This window comes from Hyla sarda, chromosome 4 (genome assembly GCF_029499605.1).
Source record: "Hyla sarda isolate aHylSar1 chromosome 4, aHylSar1.hap1, whole genome shotgun sequence".
Taxonomy (NCBI): domain Eukaryota; kingdom Metazoa; phylum Chordata; class Amphibia; order Anura; family Hylidae; genus Hyla; species Hyla sarda.
This window is the reverse complement of record NC_079192.1, coordinates 101,901,627-101,925,366: the sequence shown is the minus strand read 5'-3', so window position 1 is coordinate 101,925,366 and position 23,740 is coordinate 101,901,627. Positions and strand designations below refer to the sequence as shown.

General features: G+C 40.3%; 1 protein-coding gene across 5 annotated transcripts in view; it reads right to left on the bottom strand.

Annotated features, from left to right (window-relative positions):
• The window catches only part of ADAMTS17 (ADAM metallopeptidase with thrombospondin type 1 motif 17), a 250,758-nt gene that overhangs the window by 207,485 nt on the left and 19,533 nt on the right, over positions 1–23,740 (bottom strand). For all 5 annotated transcript variants that reach the window (XM_056571810.1, XM_056571808.1, XM_056571809.1 and 2 more), the window contains 4 exons: positions 18,727–18,902; positions 15,882–15,965; positions 15,397–15,551; positions 14,758–14,801 (listed from right to left, as the gene is read on the bottom strand). In XM_056571810.1, the coding sequence (XP_056427785.1) occupies positions 14,758–14,801; positions 15,397–15,551; positions 15,882–15,965; positions 18,727–18,902 (459 nt within the window). The remainder of the gene's footprint in view (positions 1–14,757; positions 14,802–15,396; positions 15,552–15,881; positions 15,966–18,726; positions 18,903–23,740) is intronic.

The following is a 23,740-nucleotide window of genomic DNA, read 5'->3' as shown; positions in this document are numbered from 1 at the left end:
GATCAGGATGAGGTACTGAGTAACATATAACTTTTTAATTTTTTTCTGTGATATGATTGTCAGGGACCGACCAGGGGACAGGGGGAGTGAGCCCTAAACTGACCCTAAAACATCTCTCCCTGCCTACTTGCCCATCCACTCTAATCGGTGGATCGAGAACTGGGCGCCGGTCCCTCCCTGAACTAAAGTGCAGGGGCCTTAAAAAATAATACTAATAAACAGTCGGTCACAAGGAAGAAACATAACAGAAACATAGAACTCTATAGTATTAGGTTCAGAGGACACAGATCAGTGAGCAGCAGAGGGGACACTATAGAATGGTAAAGCACAGAGGAAAACACTAGCTAAGTGATCATGTACTCTATGATCAGTACATGTACAAAACTCCAAAGATCTGAATAATGAACTAATTAACTAACTAACTAACTAACAGAAAGGGGGAGATTTATCAAAGCTGTCTATGTCCCACATCAATATAGACCAAACTACAGAGCGTTAGGCTGGTCTATTGTGGGCCTAATTTATCAAAAGTAGCACAGCTCTTGATAAATTCTGCGCATGGACTTCGAGATCTATGGTTTAGACTGTATTTAAACCTGCTCCAGCATGGTCTGACATTTCAGCGTACTTTCAGCCCATGCGACTTGTGGTGGAAAAGTCTCTTTTGATAAATTCAGCACCAATGCATTTTTCCATCTAAAATAGACTAGAATGCATCATGTTCTAAAAATCCTCTAAAGCAAAAGTCGCAAAAAAGTCGCACATATTTAGACTGTGACTTTCTGTGCGACAATTTTAGACAATTCTCTCCCAAAGAGTTCAAAACACCAGACAAGGAAACAGACACCAGGAACAAACAGGAATATAACATAATCCCCCAGAACCTCCAGAAGACACAAAGTCCCCATGGACCGGTAACAGGGATCTATTGCTAAACAGAAATAATCGCAATCCCTCAGAACACCTCCAGTAGACACAGAGTCCCCATGGACAGGTAACAGGGATGCTTGGTTACAACTCAGAAAATGGATACAACAGGATATAATTATAGAACACTGTTCACACTGAACACAAGACAGGAAAAATCGCAATCCCTCTGAACACCTCCAGTAGACAAGGAGTCCCCATGGAAAGGTAACAGGGATGCCAAGTTACAAAATGTCCAGTAGACACAGGATTGTCCCCATGGAGCGGTAACACAGTGTGAACAGATACATAGCAAAAAGGACATACAAATCCTAAAACAGACTATACAAACAAAGATCAAAATCTACTAAGAGCATGTGATCTAACCATTGATAAAAGCCCAGAATATATATCAAAGATAAATGCAAGATGCATGCTAAAACACAGATAGTAGATCAAAAGCTCAAACAAGGAGTGTTTCACCCAAAGCACCATAGCAGCATGTCCAGCAAGTCAAGATGTAAATCTGTAATCACCAGCTCTGAGGCCAGACAGAGCTGATCTTATGTAGACACACCCTAAGACCTATTGGACAGAAAGCCAAAGGCTTTAACTATTCCCTGACCAGGGAACATAGAACTGTTCACACGCAAGCAAATCCAATAGCTGTGTGTGACCACAGACAAAGACAGACATGACAATGATAGGTACGCTTTAAGGGTTTTTCCAATAAAATCTTGGTTTAAAAAACAAAAAAATGAAACAATATGCATGCTTTAAAGGGAAACTGACCTGACAGCTGAATAAACCCAATACACGGGTTACAATACGGGTAAAGCCTATTAAAATGTTTCAACTACTCAGATTGGTGCCGACACTTTGGAGATATACCCGGTATTAACCGCCATTGCTTGTATGTAAATGGCCTGCTTTGCCCAATGGAGGCAGGAGCCTGCATACAGAGCTTCCCTGCATCCTTCCTCTATGTTCACATATGCTTTACCTGCTGTCCTGCTTTAAAGGACAACTGCAGTGAAATAAATGTATCCCCTAGGTGATAAGTGTCTGATCGCGGGGGGTCCGACCGCTGGGACCCTGGCGTTGCCGCGCTATGCGCCGGCTAATGCGAGTGTTGTTGACCTCACTGAGCTTGACGGACACGCCCCCCCCCATACAGCTCTATGGGAGAACGCTGCATCCCCGCTTCTCCCATAGCACTACATGGAGGGAGTGTCGCGCCGGGGCCCCATGCAGGAGATCACGGGTGGGGGGGGGGGGTCCCAGCATTTGGACCCCCCTTCCCGTGATCAGTAGTGTTGCTCACGAATATTCGCAATTCGAATATTTGTCACGAATATCGCATATTCTTTTTTTCAAACTGTTTTAAAAACTGAGCACATTGTAGGGATCTCCTTTCGACTGATAAATGCAATGCTTGTATCATTTCATTAAAGACCCAGGGATGAGACTGTGAGGTGAAAGGTTTATGCATGCGAATATTCGCATTGCGAATATTCGCAATACGAATATTCGCAATGCGAATATTCATGGAAATTCCGCCCTACTTATGCCTGTGAGCCAATGAGAGTTCTGCAAGCACAGTTGTCAGAGCTTAGCAACGTCCCTAGCAACGTCCCTTGCATGATGTTATAGCGCGCATGTGCAGACGAGCAAAACTTTGCTATTAATTTCGCATTCGCAATAGCGAAATTTCGCAATTCAAAAAAACTTCACGAATATAACGAATATTCGAATTTTACCAATATGGGAAGAATAGTCGTCCTCATATTCGCGAAATATCGCGAATTCGAAAATGGCATATGCCGCTCATCACTAGTGATCAGACACTTATCTCCTATCCTGTTTACTACAGATTTCCTTTAAGGTAGGTGATCAATATTTGATGACTGTGAGTCTAACCTTCCAGAGTCAACATAATAAATATGTCCCTTCATTGTTTATGCAAGTGCCGAGACATACCAGAACCTATGCCTGATACTGCTGCTAAAGTGAAAGGGCCTGAACTGCAGTACCAAGCACAACCAAGCACATATACTATGCACACGTTATAGAATGATTTTTTTTTATTTGTGTATATGTGCTTCAAATATGTACTTCTGATTTCATTGATTGTAAAGCCACACTTTTTCTGTCTGTCACCAATAACATCATTTTGTCAACTACACAGGATACATGCAGGCTATTACTCAATGTGTCTGTTTAGACCAGAACTAATGGTGCAGAACATCCTCCTGCATATGTCTGACACTGGGAAATATCAGTTTGAGTGCATCTACACCTATAGAAAGTTACAGAAAATTCCTAGCAATTGGTGAGGCGTGAGTAACATCCTGAGTAACATGAATGAGTTTGTGTATTAATGCTATTTACTTCCCTAAATTCTCTGAGCAATACACAGTAAAAAAAAACATCACAAAAACAACATTTTCTGCAATGGTGCAAGTTCTCCCCAGCAGGGTAAACTGTACTGTAAAGAATTCTATAACTATTCGGGACACAAATCCAATCCATGTAGATGAAGTTTCTCAGAACCCCCATTAGTCCTACAGTACCATGTGTTTCATTCCAGCACTGCTGTTTTGATACTTCAGAAACCCGCCCAGGGACCTCTCCTAATACCTTCCATCCAGCTCTATCTGTATACTGCTGCTGTTTTTTTATAGTAGTGCTATTGACATGAAATTTTCACCAGATGTTGCTAACAACCCATACATCCAAAGAATCACACAGTGGCTCATCAAATCAGTGGACACATTGATGTCCCGCCTCAGCCACTGGTTGGATAAGCTCCGTTTTATTTCACATCACCTAACTTGGAAGCACCAGACAGCAGGAACTGGAGGTTCATGATTCTGGCAGTGGCGTGGGAGCGAGGAAGGTAAGAGAGGATACTGAAGAATGTAGTATGCTTGTGCATTACCTGTACAGCATAGTGATTTATATTAGAACTGTATAAAGCTTCCTTACTGCTGCAGGGTCCCCCTATACATTATTGATGATCACTGGGGTCTCAGCAGTGGAACTTCAGGTGATAAGCTCATCATCAAGCAAGAGATTTAAAGAAAACATCCCCTTTAAGTAAGGCTTTAGAAATTAATGCAACTTTTTTTTTTTTTTTTTTTTTTTTTCCAGGGCACTGGAACCGAACGGGGGAGGGTAAAAAGGGAAAATGTTCTAAACGTGTAGATAATAGACAAAGAAAAATGGAAATGTGATTTTAAATAGAATGTATAATTGTTTTTGAAATAAAGGAAAATACATGATAAAAAATATATATCATTCACCTACTAATGGATTATGCACCACCATTTATAGATTATATGCACCACTATTTATAGGTGAAATGTACCACTATTTATAGGTGATATGTACCACCATTTATAGGTTATATGCACCACTATAGGTTATATTTACCACCATTTACATGTTATATGCACCACTATTTTATAGGTTATATGCACCACTATTTATAGGTTATATGCACCACTATTTATAGGTTACATGCACCACTATTTATCTATTTATAGGTTATATGCACCACTATTAATAGGTTTTATGCACAACTATTAATAGGTTATATCCACAACTATTTATAGGTATATGCACCACTATTTATAGGTTATATGTACCACCATTTATAGGTTACATGCACCACTATTAATAGGTTTTATGCACCACTATTAATAGGTTTTATGCACAACTATTAATAAGTTATATGCACAACTATTTATAGGTATATGCACCACTATTTATAGGTATATGCACCACTATTTATAGGTGAGATGTACCACCATGTATAGGTTATATGCACCACTATTTATAGGTTATATGCACCATTATTTATAGGTTAGATGCACCAATATTTATAGGTTATATGTGTAGTGTCCTGGTACCGTATTGCATACCCTACCTAGTGCAGAGGTCCCCAAAGTCAAAGTAACTACGTTAAGGTAGGGTTCCTCAGGTGGGACAGCCCCTAGTCGCCTCTCCTCAAGTCTAATTCTCTAATGATAATATATGTATATATTTAATAATAGTATATATTTTATGATAATGTATAGTGCTTACCTTGTTTAGCGTCGCAGGACCTTCGGTCATGTGACCATGCTAATAACCTCTATGGTATGTTGGAAGACCTTTGGAGGTCCTTGGGTCACGTGTTACCCACAAGTCTTTGTAATGGTGATTGATATCAGTATGGACCAATTAGCACTTGTCCAGCCCCTGCACATATAAGGGAGCTGCGTCCAATTATCGCCCTCTTGGGTTGCTGCTCTCGTGGATGGCGGACTAACAGGATGGTTCTGCGCAACTTTCAAACACATGCTAGGCCTGAAAAACCTGCTGGCCTCAGCTGAACCAAAACCGTGAGTTCAAATCTAAATCCCCGCTAATGCTAGCGTGACTACTGGACCGCAACTAACTCCCCTAAATCCAGTGGAACAGCACACAATACTAAAAGACTCTAAATGCTAAAGTCCCAACCTTTGTCAATCTCCAAGGAAAGCCGTTGTTATGCTTAGAGACTGTTCTGTTATTGAAGCTTGCAGAAATTCTTCAGTAAAAGTTAATCCTGTTTCAGAAAACTCTCCAGTTGTGGACAATCTATTATTTTATACCTCGCTATTGCTCTTGGGAAGGGTGGCAGTAGGACAAGCGTTACTTAGAAGCCCTCAACCTGGCGTCACGAATAGCAAGGGTTAACAAACACGCTTTAATTACAGCAGAGCTACACTCCCCATACCCTACATCCCCCAGGCTATCACATATGTACCACCATTTATAGGTGATATGTACCACCATTTATAGGTTATATGTACCACCATTTATAGGTGAGATGTACCACTATTTAAAGGTTATATGCACCACTATTTATAGGTGAAATGTAACACCATTTATAGATTACAAACATCACCATTTATAGGTTATATGTACCACTATTTATAGGTTATATGCACCACCATTTATAGGTTATATGCACCACTATTTATAGGTTATATGCACCACCATTTATAGGTTATATGCACCACCATTTATATGTTATATGTACCTCCATTTATAGGTTACAAGCATCACCATTTATAGGTTATATGTACCACCATTTATAGGTTATATGTACCACCATTTATAGGTTATAAGCACCACTATTTGTAGGTGAAATGTACCACCATTTATAGGTTACAAGCATAACCATTTATAGGTTATATGCACCACTATTTATAGGTTATATGCAGTGGCGTGGCGACCGGGGTGCGGGGGGTGCGGCCCGCACCGGGTGACACCATCCTGATGGGGTGACACCCCGCTCCTCACTTGCGCTGCCTCTGTAATAGCACCCCTCACCCTCCCCCCGTCCTAACTTTTTCGCTGTCTCACTTGTCTCCGTAGTAGTAGAAGCACCCCCCCCCCCGTCACCTGCACAGTGAACCGGCCTGCGCCCCCACGTCTTCTGTTGCGCCGGCCCGACGTCACTCCGCAGGGCCGCGCAGGAGGACGTGACGTCACTCGCAGAGCGCCGGAGAGAAGGAGCGCTGCGCTGGATGGGTAAGTGATTGTGTGTCTGTCTCACTCTATATCTGTTTGTGTGTCTCTGTCTGTGTGTCTGTGTGTGACTGTGTGTGTGTGACTCTCATTGTGTGTGACACTGTGTGTGTGTGTGACTCTCTGTCTTTGTGTGTGTGTGTGTGTCTCTCTGTCTGTGAGTGTGTGTCTCTGTGTGTATGTATGTGTGTGTGTTTGTGTGTGTCTGTCTGTCGCTATCTCTGTCTGTGTGTGACTCTCTGTCTGTGTGTGACTGTGTGTGACTCAGTCTGTGTGTCTCTCTGTCTGTGAGTGTGTGTATCTCTGACTGTGTGTGTGTCTCTCTCTCTCTATCTATCTGTGTGTGTCTCTGTGGTGTGTGTGTGTGTGTTTTTTTGTGTGTGTGTGGGGGGGGGGGGGGGTTTGTTTGAACCAGCGATCTAATGTGGGGAGACTTTGACTTATTGTGGGGAACATGCAAGGGAACCTGCGGCCTAATGGGGGGAAACTACTACCAAATGTGGGGAATCTATGCTACCTAATGTGAGGAAACTGCTACCTAATGTTGGAAAACTGCTACCTAATATGTGAAAGCTGCTACATAATGTGGGAAAACTGCTACCTAATGTGGGGAATCTGTGCTACCTAATGTGTGGAATCTGTGCTACCTAATGTGTGGAATCTGTGCTACCTAATGTGTGGAATCTGTGCTACCTAATGTGGGGAAATTACTACCTAATGTGGGGTAACTGGTACCACATGTGGGGAATCTATGCTACCTAATGTGGGGTAACTGCTACCTACCTAATGTGGGGGAACTGCTACCTACCTTAAGTGGGGGAACTGCTGCCTACCTAATGCTCCCCCCTGGCAGTAGCACCCTCATCATCCACCAGCAAACCCCCCCAGCAGCACCTCCATCAGAAGATCCTGATGGTGGATGATGGGGGTGCTCCTGCCAGGAGGACGATCCTGCCGATGGATGATGGGGGTGATACTGCCAGGGGGGATGGCCAGTAGCACCCTAATCATCCTCCAGCAACACCACCCCAGTACTAGCACCCCCATCATCCACTAGCAACACCACCAGATTTATATTCAGAGGGTACAGTTTGTGGCAGATTTATATTCAGAGGGTACAGTATGTGGCAGATTTATATTCAGAGTGTACAGTGTCTGTTGGCATTATATTCAGAATGTACAGTGTGTGGTAGTATTATATTCAGTGGGTACGGTGTATGGAAGGTTTATAATCAGGGTATAGTGTATAGTAGTATTATATTTAGAGGATACAGTGTCTGGCAGGTTTATATTAATACTTGTTTTCATATAGAGGATGAGAATGCGCTGACATAGTGAGGAGACGTCTGGGCGTCACATTCTGCAGAGAGAAGTTTTAGCTGGACCCGGCGGTATGTACCATCTGAATTAGGGAAGACTATAGAGAAGACGTCACCTGTAGTCACTGATATCATTGTCCTCTCTATGTCCTATCAGAGCTGTAGTCGCTTGTCAGTTCTACAGTTATGGTCAGTGAATCTCAACTCCCAGCATAACCTCACCACTGCATAAAGGGGTACTCTACTGGAAAAAAAATTTAATCAACTGGTGTTACAAAGTTAAACAGATTTATAAATTACTTCTACTTAAAAATCTTAATCCTTCCAGTACTTATTAGCTGCTGTATAAGCAATTCACAGGAAGTTCTTTTCTTTTTTAATTTATTTTCTGTCTGACCACAGTGCTCTGTGCTGACACCTCTGTCCATGTCAAGAACTGTCCATAGTAGGAGCAAATCCCCATTGCAAACCTATCCTGCTCTGGACAGTTCCTAACATGGACAGACAGAGCACTGTGGACAGACTGGAAAGAACTACACAACTTCCTGTGGAGAATACAACAGCTTATAAGTACCGTAAGGATTAAGATTTTAAATAGAAGTAATTTAAAAATCTGTTTAACTTTCTGGCACCAGTTGATATAAAAGTAAATGTTTTCCAGTGGAGTAACCCTTTATGTAATTCTGGGAGCTGTATATTTAAATGGTGAAAACTTCTTTAACACTTTCCCATTCTGTAGCAACTGGTATATCTGATTATTATACTGGAATTTCTCACAATGCGCTACAACAGTGGTGTCTGTCACAACAGGCTAAAAACTTACTGAGGGGGGGGGGGAAGGTATGGGGGTGACACCATTTTCTACCGCACCGGGTGACACCAACCCTAGCAACGCCACTGGTTATATGCACCACCATTTATAGGTTATATGCACCACCATTTATAGGTTATATGTACCTCCATTTATACGTTACAAGCATCTCCATTTTTAGGTTATATGCACCACCATTTATAGGTTATATGCACAACTATTTATAGGTGATATGTACCTCCATTTATAGGTTACAAGCATCACCATTTATAGGTTATATGCACCACTATTTATAGGTTATATGTACCACCATTTATAGGGTATATGCACCACTATTTATAGGTTATATGTACCACCATTTATAGGTTATATGCACCACTATTTATAGGTTATATGTACCATCATTTATAGGTTATATGCACCACTATTTATAGGTTATATGTACCACCATTTATAGGGTATATGCACCACTATTTATAGGTTATATGTACCATCATTTATAGGTTATATGCACCACTATTTATAGGTTATATGTACCACCATTTATAGGTTATATGCACCACTATTTATAGGTTATATGTACAACCATTTATAGGTGATATGTACCTCCAGTTATAGGTTACAAGCATCACCATTTATAGGTTATATGCACCACCATTTATAGGTTATATGTACAACCATTTATAGGTGATATGTACCTCCAGTTATAGGTTACAAGCATCACCATTTATAGGTTATATGCACCACCATTTATAGGTTATATGCACAACCATTTATAGGTGATATGTACCACCATTTATAGGTTATATGCACCACTATTTATAGGTTATATGTACCATCATTTATAGGTTATATGCACCACTATTTATAGGTTATATGTACCATCATTTATAGGTTATATGCACAACCATTTATAGGTGATATGTACCTCCAGTTATAGGTTACAAGCATCACCATTTATAGGTTATATGCACCACTATTTATAGGTTATATGTACCACCATGTATAGGTTATATGCACAACCATTTATAGGTGATATGTACCTCCAGTTATAGGTTACAAGCATTACCATTTTATAGGTTACAATCATCACCATTTTATAGGTTATATGCATGTCACAGCACATTTAATTCTTAAACATCCACATTTGTATACTTGTGTACTTTCCCCTATCCTCTCTTTATAACATTAACATATAAACAAAAATACCTACTTCCCGATATGTCAGGTTACATTAAGTGGTTAAAATGTTGCAGTATAAGATACCTCCTGTTGGAAGATGAGCAGTCAATGGCTCCTTACATATGCTGGTCTGGTAGTGCAAATATGTTGGGTGGGTATAATTGGTCTGTGACTTCATGTGCATTAAGCATTACTAAGAGCTTCCACTGGAATGTTATGGAATATCTCCAGCCACAGGGAAAGTAGGAGTTAAATAGGGTAATTCCAAACTAAAATTCAAAGAGAGCTACAATATGTAATGCATATTTAAGAATGTGGTTTAGTTGCATATATAATTACATATAGGAAAGAAAATGTATTCGGGGGTTAATAGGTGAAAATTCAGTTCAGGAAGAACTGCTAACCTTTGTGCCTCGAAATGTTTAGGCTTGACTATTGAATCACACTACATTTTAGCAACTTGCAAATAACATTTTGCACAGGAAATATAAAATGTGTTATTACTGAAATATTATTGTGAAAAAAAGCAATAAAAAGGATTATAACATAAGAAACACAGCGTAGAAAAGTTCAGTCATGATCTGTTATACAATATATTTCAGCATGTATCTGAATGTTCGTCATAGAATTTTATCAGTATAGAACAATATGTCCCTTGACAATGTGCATAGAAAACTACCCATCAGTATTAAAGGAGAACTCCGCGATGTAACAACTTCTCCCCTATCCTAAGGATAGGGCATAAGTGTCAGATCGTGAGGGGCACAACCGCGATCTCCCATACAGTGAACCCGCTCTCTGTATAAAAGGAGCCGTTTTGACCACAGAACAAAGCTGCGGTCGACTTGCCCCCTACATGCTGCTCTGTGGCAGAGCCAGAGATAGCCAAGAGCAGCGCTCCAGCTCTCCCATAGAGCTGCATGGAGGGGGGTGTCGGCCGCCGCTTCGTACGGTGGTCGACAAGCCCCATGCATGCGGAGAGCCAGGGCACCGTGCGGGAGATCGCGGTGTGTCACAGCGGTCGGACCCCCTGTGATCTGCCACTTTTCCCCTATTCTTAGCATAGGGGATAAGTTGTTACATCCTGGAGTTCTCCTTTAAATGGGCACTGTCATAAAAATATTTTTTTTGCATATGATACAGCAGGTAAAATAAATAAGATTTGTAATTTACTCCCTGTAAAAAGAAATATGTCTTTTAATGTCACTTTCATGGCCTTATAAATCTGGCCACTAGAGGATCTCCCTCCTAGTGCAGACTACATTCCGTCTGTTCAAAAGCACAGACTTTGGTCTCCTGCTGGACTGGCTGGAGACCAAACTCAGGAAGTGCTATCTGGCCATAGGCAGTGAATAGTGTTATTCACTGCCTATAGCCAGACTGCACTTCCTGAGTTTTGTCTCAGCCAGTCGAGCAGGAGACCAAAGTCTGTGCTTTTGAGTAGATGGAATGCAGTCTGGACCAGAAGGGAGACCCCTAGTGGACAGATTTATAAGGCCATGAAAGTGACATAAAAAACATTTTTTACAGGGAGTAAATTACAAATCTTATTTATTTTGCCTGCTGTATCATATGCGAAAAATCATTTTAATGACTGTGCCCATTTAAATAATCCCTATGTAATTAGCTCTAGGTTTGGAGCTCTGTAGGAAAATCTATCATAATAATTTTTGATGTGTGATGTAACGGAACGGGATATGCTTCCCACAGTCCTATCAGCTTGAGTCCCTGCACGTCCCCAGGGCTCACCTGCAATGTACCCCCATAATGTAATTAGTTGTACATTGAATGTAAAGGACCTTTGATATGGTCACATATTTATTAGTCACATGATAATGTTGTCACATGTTTTGTTACCCAGAGAGCACCAGGTGACCAGATGACCCGCAGCTAGCCTATGGGCTCCTTGCACAGCCCACCTTTATAAGAAAGGGAGGAGCTGCAATCTGCCTATTTTGCTCTCTTAGATCCTGAGGTCAAGTCCAGTCCAGACATCTAAGAGCCAGTGTCCAGCACATCTGGAGGCCTCAAGCCTAAACTACAGCCACAAGTCAGTAAGTCAAGTCATCTTTGTCTGCTTGTCACTATCTTCAGTCAAGTCTATTATAGTCAGCGTGGCTGTGCTAAAGTCTGTCCAAGTCACTGCAAGTCCCAGCAAGCTGTGAGGTCCCTTGAGTTACTGGTCACCTCTTTGAGATCCTGACCTAGCTTTAAAGACTGTACCATTTGTCTCCCTAAGTAAATTTACCGTTAACCCTGACCTGGCCTTGGACTCTTATATTCCCTGCCTAACTAAGACTAGCGGTCCTACCGTTCGGGTGGTTCATGGTTAAAACCACACTCTGGCATCACGAACATTGAGGGGTTAATACCATCTACCCCTGGGCAACCACACCATCTGCCCCATACACCTCACTTCACACCTCGTGGCTTTGCCACGGATGCATTCTTTTACATTTCTTGAAACAGTTCTTAATTTGTCTTATGGTTCAACCACTTTAAAGCTTACCTTTTAGGGGGACTGAAAGTTGTTCTACTCCCTCAGGCCTTACAGAGGGCCAGATATGCTTTAGCTTTCTCCATGACTTGTTGCTCATGTTTTTCTGTCCTTGCCTTAAAGGGGTACTCTGCTGCTGCACCCGGTATTCGTTTAAAGCATCGGGTGCAGCGCTGGAGGCTCGTGATGTCACGGTCACGCCTCGCTCGTGGCGACACAGCCATGTCCCCTCAATGCAAGTCTATGTCCCCTCCCATAGACTAGCATTGAAGGGTTATGGCCGTGACGTCACGAGCGGGGCGTGACCGTGACATCACAAGCCTCCGCCCTGCATTGCCAGTCATCGGGCAAGGAGCAAAGTTCGCTCCGTGTACCGGATGTCTGGGATGCCGCAGCCAAGATCGCAGGGGTCCCCAGCGGCGAATAGGGGATAAAATGTTTTTTGGTGAAGTACCCCTTTAAGGTGCCTATACATATTGGACTAAAGTCAGCTAAACCATTACAGTTTTATTCTGTTTTTGTTTGTTTTTGTATAATTATATGGTGGTTTTAACTTTACAGCCCCTGTAGCATAGTAAATAAAATAAATAAAAACTGGAATACCCCTTTAACTATATTATTCTAAATAATTTGGCACCAGAGCTATCTGACTGCAGCCTACCCCTCCCCACAGAGGAAACATTGACGGTCGGCTGTTCTGAATGTCTATGTGTAGGGGGACATCAGTCAAAAAGGGTTCACACTACATTTTTGTTTTTATTTAAAATATGCATTTTATACAGTTGAAAAGGAATAAAAACATATACGTTAAAAGATACTTAAATAGATGCTGCTATATTCCATACATTTCCTCTAGGGGACAGTATGATTGTCCATCAGAGCATATACAAAGATGCACAGATGTTGTACAGTACCACACTAAAGGAGCCATACTGGCTCTATGCTATGCCGTACAGGCTCCATGCTAATGTGCCTTTATTCCATGCCACATTCAGGCCCTGGCACAGCTATAGAAGAACCTAAGTGAGAAAACCTTACTAAATTCCCTACAGACTCACCAAATGATTACAGATTAACAATGAACCACGACAGACAGTTAATCATGGGACACTTCATTGCAAAAATGGTCTGACTTTATGAAAGAACTGTATTACTATAAGAGATGCTAGAATAGGGACTGGAGACCAAGAGGATAAGTTTCTCCTTGATGAAGATGTGTGAAGACCTATAAGGTATTCACAGTCAAATGGAAATAAAGGATATGCAAAGTCAATGTTTCACTCCAACTGTCTTAAGACATGACTGGGAATGTATGTCAAGTCAGGTATCACTCCAGAAGGTAAGAATGCCCATCTGTAGTAAGCCGTTTTCTTCTCTAGTAGAAATATTACCTCTTTGATCCCACTTCAACAGTACTCTCACTAGCTAGCCAGCACCCTGCTCTGTACTGGCATAGCACAATAACCCTGAAACAGCCAACTACAGATGGGTACTCTTTCCTTCTGAAGAGATCTCTGGCATGGAATACATTCCCAGTCTTAAGATTTGTTGGAGTGAAACTCTGAGCTACCTGGTAAAGGTGGTGTGAGAGCTTCTTTGCATATACTTTCTTCCCAGGGACAGGAGAATAACACTGCAATTCATTTTCATTGTCCAGGTGGAACTGAGGCCAAGTCCTTTAAAGGTTCAGTAAATATTTCCAAAAATGTACAGAATTATTGATAATGGCATATTAATTTGATATTCCATTAATGTCTAAGGTTTGAAGCCCCAGATGATGGGGCCATATTGCTCTTGAGAAGTAGGATGCCTACATCTTCCTTTCTGGTGGAAAGTTGGCCAAGCATATGTGGCAATTCTTGCTTGATTTTTATGTGCAATATAAAAACAGCCAAGTCAGCCCACTAATGCCTGGTGCAATTGATATGCCATAAATGTTAAATGTGGATAAACCCATAAAGGAGATTTAAGTTTGTGATTCAGATTTTTTATTGTATAAACAATACATAGTTATATGTTTCCGAGTAAAGATATAACTCAGTATGTTTATTTGCAGCCCTCTACAAAACTAGCAATAAAACACTGTTATGTCATCATTTGTTGTGCCAAGTGAAAAAAATAACAACTTAAAAAACTTGAGCTCCTCTTTATATATTTCTAAAACAAGGCACAATTGTTTTTAAAGCACTGTGCAGAATATGTTTAAGAAAAAGGCAATATTAAAGTATAACCAACATAGACGGATCTGGTAGAACTGTCTCTATGCTATATAAGACATCATTACTTAAATGAATTATATTCCCCTCACCTGTGAAAGTTCATTATTCATTCTACAAAATATGTATGAATTACACAACCAGACAGTATACCATTTCAAGCTGAAATAAATGGTCCCAGGACTTAACTGAAGCCATCTAGGAAAGAGCAGACCATGCCAAACCAATAATGCCAACTATAAAGGATTCTTTTTTTGTACTTACCTACAGTATCACAGGGTTCATCCTTATGGACACAAAAATCAGTTCTGGTAAAATAAATTAGAATCAATCAGTAACACCAAATAGAAGAATTATTTTCTACACATTCCTTTAAAGGGATAATCCACTTGCCAGCATTCGGAACATTTAGTTCCAAATGCTATGTTCACATTGCAGGGGTCGGCTATGCCCCCTCGTGATGTCAGGCCATGCCCCCTCAATGCAAGTCTATGGTAGGGGCATGGTGGCCGTCACTCCCCCTCATATAGACTTGCATTGAGGGGGCATGGCCTGACATCAAAAGAGGGTGTGGCCAACCCCCGCAACGCGAACCAAGCATTCGGAACTCTTATGAGGAAGATTTGATAAACAGATCTTAACCTCTTAAAGAGGTACTCCGTTACTAGACATATCTGATTGCGGGGTCTGGCCACTGGGACCCCCCACGATCTCCGTGCAGACAACCGGCGTTCTGAACATTATGTTGAGAAAGCTGGGCATTGGTCGTGACATCACTCCACGCCCCCTTAGGGGATAGGATATCTAGCAATGGAGTACCCCTTTAAAAGGTTAAGATTTGTCTATCAAATCTTCCTCAAACTAGAGAACAGAACACAAGAAAAGTTGTCATTCTCTCAGTACCTGGTCATGAACACAGCTACATCAACAGGAACTTCATCCTTGGCTCCAGGTACATAATTGTTTCCCAAATACTTAGAGCCTCCATATTCCTCATTTTGCCAATGGCAAAAACTCTCCAAAGACCTTTCTCCATGATGCCCTATAGACAGCTTGGCCTACAATATGATAAAACAAAGTCACAAATGTTTTCCCATCACCATCACAGCTTTTGCACCTATCACTGCTGCGTTGTATCCCAATTGTAGATATATAGTATATTTTCTATAAAATATACGTAATGAGGGAGATTTATCAAAACCTGAGTAGAGGAAGTTGACCAGTTGTCCACAGCAACCAATCAGATCGCTTCTTTCATTGTTTACAGGGTTATTTTTTTTAAATTAAAGAAGCAATTTGATTGGTTGCTATGGGCAACTGCTCAACTTTTCCTCTACACAGGTTTTCATAAATCACATTTTAAGATGTTATTGGTATTTAAAGCTTACCGGGCGGCTGTGGAGCAAAACCAGTTTGGAGACCCGGATGTTAACTTTAATTCCAAGGCTTTGATGCTGAAACATATTGTAGACCTGGATGATAATAATATTAAAACGAAATATGTCATGAAAAGACCGAAAAAAGAATTCTCTCAGATGTTAAATTTATGGAATACACACATAGTGACATAGAAGTGCAAAATTTAAAACTAACTGGACTGATTTCTTATTTATTTTTTTTCAGTTTGTGACTTCTGAAGCCCCAAGTCTATAACTGCAAACTCTCAAGTAGGGAAACCCAGAAGTCAAAAAGTGATAAAACAACTGGAGACAGATAAAGGGATAATATTGTTATTGTTGGTACAGGTTGGTTTGAGTTAGGGTAGGGTCACACGGAACGGACCGGATCCGCCGATGACCTACCCCTTATTGTGCTATTTCAGACTTTCCAAATGCATTGGGCATAGAAGCAACTGAAAAAGATGTGTGTAACTGGGCAACCTAGCTTGTGAAACTCGTGTGATCATTTAATATCTTTATTTTCCTTCAATGTAGAATAGTGGTTGGCATTGAATACTTCTGGATATCACACAGACTAAAAAGGGCAGTCCTGAAACCCACCTGCTAAACAATTCTCCAAGATAAAAAAAAGTCACCACAACAAATACGTTACTTCTTGTCATGTTAAAAAAATGGGGCTTGGAATCTATTTTTTATACATGACCCTTGTTTTCTAAATGGGAAATGTTTCCATTACACGTGACAAATATAACAGCAGATTCTAAATATATTGTATGCTCCAGGGGTCCTGGATGAAGGAAATCATACACCATGCAGAAAAGACTGCATGAATCAAATGACAGATATGAATCCTTGGGTAGGGATGAAATATCCAAAGCCTTTTTCATTTATGGTCATGCAAAACAGTTCTAAGTGTTTATAGGCTAGATGTTTATTAATGGGTTGGGTGACATCACACTGGTCTATGAAAAAGCCACCAACTTGAAAGGCATTCCAGCCTGAGACTCTATTCTGTGGACATTTCTAAACAGCTGCTATGGAATTTAAATAGAGCATTCATCGTATGGTATAGATATGCACAAGTGTAAATGAATATTACTGTCACTGAATGACAATACAGAAAGGCAGTCTATATAAAAGTTTGGCGTTCAGGTGGCATGGGGCAGATGAGATCATCTCACTCAAGAAGCTTCAGTCCAGAAAAAGATAAGTCCTTCAACACATTCTATTTCATTTCGGACATGATACATTTGTACAGAAATGTAAGGAAAAGGTTGTGCAACTACCATGCTCCCTATTCACATAGAATTGTTACAACTGCAACTTTGGCATAGTGCAGTGTTACATACATATTGTGAGACTCAATCTCAAGTCAGTGGGGTTTGTTTCTCAGTACGATCGTATTGAACAAGTCAAATGCTTTGACCTAATGGTACAAGGTGCCTATGGATCCTCAAGCTTTTGTCATGTATTATTGGCACAGTTAATTAAACATAAGGTCAATAGTACATGCCATCTCGTAAATTGTAATTGTGGATAGTAAACATCTCATATCTGATTCTCTTGTCTGCCCAGCAATGCTGAAATCAATGAGTCATTTGGTTTAAACTATATCTTCTGGACGCTTGCTTGCCATGTTGGTAATTCAATCCATGCTTTGCTTCACAATCAGCCTAAAATAAATCTGTGCTTGACAATGGCACGTGTACTATAAATGTGCCAAACTTAGTAAAACAATTCTAATATACTTTTCCATTGTTCTGTGTAAAATGAACGGCTAGATCCTACTAACAACTTAATGAAATGGCAGGTTTTCAGCTTTCACATCTGCTGTAACCTAATGTATGCATTTAGTTAGCAATTTATGGTAGAACATAGCCCTGGTATAGAATACAATAAATCCAAATGGTTGTAGTCGTGGAAATCAAATGTGTAGTTATACATTAGAATACTCAATAATTTCTAGGAAATGTTCACATTGTGTGTTCCCTTTTATATAGGGTGTCCTAAACCGGTGGGTGCAACTGTGAAAAACTCCAACTTAGTGGCCAGTAGAGGTGTGTTTCACCAAAGTGCCTCCTTAGGATTGGGACTCATCTCTGTTTAAGGAGTTAGGGTAGTGGAGAAGTTTGCAAAGTAAAGGTCACTATACACATTAGTGAAAAGTTGGCTGACCCCACTGATTTTAGAGGGACTGGCTGACTCAGTAATGTGCATGGGGGCATCACTACTCTTCTCATACACTTTAGTGAAATGTCAACAGATCCCACTGATTTCAGCAAAACTGGTGACTCTTTATGTGTAAGGGAGTTACCAGACTCCATCAGATAATGCTGGGGGGGGAAGATTTGGGGATGTTGAATTTCAACTGCTTTATCCTTTAGTTTTCCAGGAGATAAACCACTACCAGAGACAAAGGTTTGTGTGTATGGGGTAAAAAGAAAAGAAAGCTGTCAGCTATTGAAGGTGTATGGATTGCTGTACTCCCTCCTAATGAGTGCAAAGAGTAGAATAGTGCTGTCAAAATATTAATAAGTAGAAACATTTTTGTAAGTGGAATGAGATACTCTAGATCAGTGTAAATAATGCATCAAGAAGATTAAAACATTGAAAATATTAGGCTGGGTTCACATGTGATATGTTGGACAACAAATTTTGGAGCTCATTTTGAGTATTTTGTAGCCAAAACCAAGAGTGAGTCCAAAACACAAAAATAGGTGCATTTTAGTTTTTCTCAGTGTTGGTTCCACTCTTTGTTTTGGCTAAAATACTGCCCAAACACAAACACCATCAAATGATTATTGGATGTGAATTCAATCTGTGCCATACAAACCATGTTCATGACTGTAAGAATAAATCTCTGTGCAGCCTCAGGTCCATGATATTGCACCATGTCAGAATCAGCCACCACCAGGGTCTCTACAGTGTGCCCATCACCGAGTCTAATGGCGTTCCTTCGTTCTCGCCAGTCTCCACCTTCACCATTCTTATATTGTTTCTTTTTTTTTCCTGTAATGAACAAAATAAAATACAGTTATAAACTCAAACATAAACAATAAACACATATACACATGCAGATTAACAAAATAGACATGATAAAGAAATGAATGACTGTGTGATGTTGACTTATGTTAAATCAGCTATTGTAATAATATTGATTAGAAAGCCAATGAAGCTTTTGTGATCTATCAAAAAAAATCTGACAAATTAAGATGATATTGTTGTCCCATATTGTCACAAGCTGCATGACATCTTTTGGTTATTTCATTCTATTTTAAGAGTAAAATAAGCAGTGGCCTGATGTTTGCTGGTAGTTAGATTCATAAAAATCAGTGCACAAAAAAAGTGGAGTTGTCTTTAGCAGGAGCTACCTATTCCCCATTCTCTAAGGCAATAATCATGTTTTTTTTTGTCTTTTCTAAGCAAGCATACTTTAGCACTCAGAAGAACACTGAGGGCTCATGCACACTACAGATTCTACCCTCGGCATCTCCTTGCAGCAAAATCCTATTGATCTCAAACGCAGATCCAATGTGGATTCGGCTGAAAGAATAAACATGTTCTGCTGAAAGAATGAACATAGCCCTGAGGCTCCCATTGACTTCAAAGGGAAGCTCAGGGCTTAACTGTGCTGAGAAGACGTGACATGGGACGTGTCATCTTTCAATATCTAAATTGCTCTAGTAAAATGCTCATCGGGCGGGTCCTGGTGGCTTCTGATGCCCCGCTGGCCTTGATTTATAAATATTTCCCTATACCCAAACAGGGAGAGATCTATCAATCTCAGTAAGGCGGGCAAAAGCTGCCGGGGACTGCCCTGATGACTTGTGATTCAGGCAGCATGACAGTGATAACAGGTAAAAAGAAATTGTGGGAATTTATCAAATGTGTCTAAAAGAAAAACTGTCTTTGTTGCCCATGGCAACCAGAGCTCTTATTGGCTGCTGTATAAACTTTTAATAAATGCACTGTAAGCATTTTTTCATGGCGTGCTTTGCAAGCATTTTTGGTGCCCTTTTTTAAGACATTGAAAACATGCTTCTATGTGCAATTTTTCAGGTGCTATAGAGAAGCCTATAAAAACGATGGCAAAAAAGTCTTGGCTCATGTTACGAAAGGTATGCCAACGTATAATGTGGCGTCCCTGCGGAAGGCTTATTCTCTTTATGTGTTCATGTGTGGCCTACTAGTGATTACGCTTGGACCATTTCTGTCTGTTGATGTATACTTTTAATTTTGTGGGACTCAAAAGTGAAGTACACAGGAAATTGACTGAATTTAGTCACTAGTGGACTCTATCTGGTCCATTAAAATCATCAAGGGGTCCGCTGCAAGTACACCACGATACAAGTCAGCATCCCTTCCTGCCAACATACTGTATACCACACTTAATAATAATAATTATTATTATTATTTATTTATATAACACACACAGATACCACATCGCTGTATATACATATTGGTCCCTGTCCCCATTGGGGCTCCCAAACTAAACATATCAGTATGTTTTGAACTTTTAAAGCACTTTTGTATATGAACACAGCCTTAAATTCATATGCAAATTGTATTAAAGCCTTCTGCCTACCAGACATGTAACCTTACATAACCTATAATACTGCATGTATTCCTCATTGTGTTTTACATATACTGTAAGTTTACAGCCGCACATAACTGCACATCATGTGTGTTGAGAAAGCCCTCTTTTTTACAGTAAGTCTCAATCTCAGCTGCAGAGGGTTTGGCTCAAGACATCTTGCTGGAACTGATAATTCCCAGGGGCTAGAATTAACACCTCTTTAAAAACCAGATGCTGCTCACTGACCAGACTTTCAATGGGAGACTGGAGCAACCTCACCACCCAGGATAGGTTATCCAGTTAGAAAAATACATTCATATATGATCATAATTCAGGCTTAAATAAGTTCCTCCCTTAAGCTGCACGTAAAATAATGTTTGCCTGCCATAGAGTGAAAATACAGCAGCATTTTTTCCATTTACTAACAATGTGGCCTCCATCTCCACTTTCAGGGAGGTAGTAAGTTACTAATTTAACACACAACAAACAATGGCCAAGTAGTGTGCACCCAATTTACTTTATATATACATATATATATATATATATATATATATATATATATAAAACAGATCAAATAGCAGTGGCAGAGCTACACGTGTGCCCCTGCACCATAGAAATGTGGGGGGAAAATAGACAAATGAAGCCTCAACCATTCCTTTTCAGAGCAATTGCTTTGTAGGTGTCTTTATAAATATAGCATCTGATCCAAGTGTCCTATTTTCAGTGTATTTACGACAGAAAAGGGGTATAAAAACATTGATAAATGTATAGAGAGACGCTATGCTAAAAAAGAGAGACGATGGTCGGATGTTTGGCTTTTAGTTAAATCCCTTGTTTCCAGGCGTGTGATAACAATTGGTCTTGTCTAAATTCAAACTACTAAGACGTAAGTGCACATAGGGTAAGGCAGAATGAAAGTTATGCCTTTAAGCAGTTTCTGAAAGACAGGAGGTGCAATCATTATTTTTAGAATGACTTACTTAAATTGAATAAGGATATCCTGTTCATCAGGGCAATGATAACAAAATGAAAAAGTGCAATTATATGTAATTTAGTGACATGTCAAGACACAGATATATCGCTACTCAAACACTTAGGAAATCCAAGTAAAAATTTACTCAGGAAATAAACAGAAAGTTCATTGACTGTGAACAGACAGAAACCACTCTGCACTGAAATCTACAGTAGGTACAGGGACATACAACCCCTGGAAAAGATTTGAGATTTCCTAACACATAGGAAGGTCACCGAACATTTATACTACATAGCAAATATACCAATCACAGACATGACACACAACAAGGTTTACAATGATATTACTGCATGATAAATGTTTTTAAAACGGAGTCAAGGTGCTTCAAAAAACAAACAAAAAAACATACTATATTCACCTGCCCCATACTCGCCTGCCATTTGAAGACGCACAGTCCCCACTGCTCCTGTCATGTCTGGTGGTAGGAAACTGTGCACATTAATGCTCACCCCAGCCATAGTTCCTACCTACTTAAACAATCCGCCCTAAATGGCGGCCCCCAACTGGGTGACAGTCCCTGCACTGGACTAAGTGCAGGGGCGTTAGGATGGTCAGACAGGCTGGTTCAGTGACAAACAGGCAGACTAAGCACAAAATCAGCAGACAACGGTTGAAACCAAAAACAAGCCTGAGAGTCATAGCATAGAGAAAGCAAAGTACAAAATTAGACAAAACAGAGCAAGGAAAAGCCAGGTCAAACTGGGAGGGTAGCGCAAGTCAAAGTCCGAAGACAAAGACAAAAAGATAAATAGGCAAGGGTCAAACCAAGAGAAAAAGCCCTCCCTTAGTGTACCCGCACTGAGCACATTGACCTTGCACGTCAACCCTCCTAAATAGTTGACAGGGCTCTCAGTAGAATGACATGCAGTTCTGCGGTCAGCCACCTTAGCCATTGTCAGTGCTGGACTACTAATAAGAGTTGAACATTCATAAAACATGGCGCAAACAGATGATAGTTAATTATTTTATGAATGGATTATGGATTATTACAGATCAAGTAAAGGAAACAATTTTGGAATCACTCTATGTTGAAGAATATACATATAAAATAATCAACTAAACAAAAGTAACTCCTCCTTGAGCTTTTATGATGCCTGAATTCTTTTAAAATTGCGACATATTTTGCACAGAGCTGACTGGGAACAACCACCTTCTGTTGCCGCAATTCACAACTTTTTTGTAACAATTAGACAAGCCTTTAAAGCTCGGTAAGGTCTATAAGCATTTGCATTTTAAGACTGTTATTTATATTAGAAATGTAAATTACAAGATGAATATATACTTTTTTTCAATACTGAGTGATTCCATAATTATTTTCTCCACTGGATCTGGAAAACATATGCAATTAATTATAATTTTACTGTTTAAGGTGTTTAATGACACCAGAATGTTCAGTATTAAACATTGCTTTGTGTCATATCAGTGACATGCATATGTAATGCAAACAAAAAAAGCTGGGTAACCATTATCTGATTGTGGTGAATGAATACCTTTTGCCATGTGTTGTGCACATGGGACAATGCTTTCTACTTAAAGGAAAACTGTCAGCGTTTCTGGCCGCAGCGCCGCCCAGCTCATCAATATTCCTCCCCTCCCTCCGCCTCTCCCTCTTCTCCCCGCTCTGTAATGAAGAGAGAGGGGAGGAATATTGATGAGCTGGGCGGCGCTGCTGCCAGAAATGCTGACATCAGTGTGCCAGTTAGCCTGGCTGGGGCCAGTTAGCACCTCATTTGCATATTCCTAAAATAGAAGATTACGGCCGAACGGCGTGGCGGATACAGGCATGGTAAGGACCAAACTGATGAGCGTCCCCCGCACTACCAGACAGTACCGCTTGTTAGTGTGAGGAGAGAAAGCTGACAGTTTTCCTTTAAGATGCTTTTTAAGTTTTCCAGGTCCTGACGCAGTAAAGCACCCAAAACCACCACACCACCACCACTTTTGACTATATATTATCCATATAGTGCTGTTCTGTATTTGTTTTACAGCTAATACAATGGGACTTTCTCTTGTCCAAACAACTCCAATTTTGGCCCATCTGTCCACAGAAAGATTTTCCTAAATGGTTTGGGAATTATTCAGATGTTTTGTCTTTGCTAATCTATATATATTTGCATTAGAGTAAATCTATCCATAAATTGTTTCTGGGAAGATTCATTACTTTTTCATGTTGGGAGTTAATGGTTCTCAGTGTGGTTTTGGTAGATAACCAAAACCTACAAAATCTAATTTTATCCT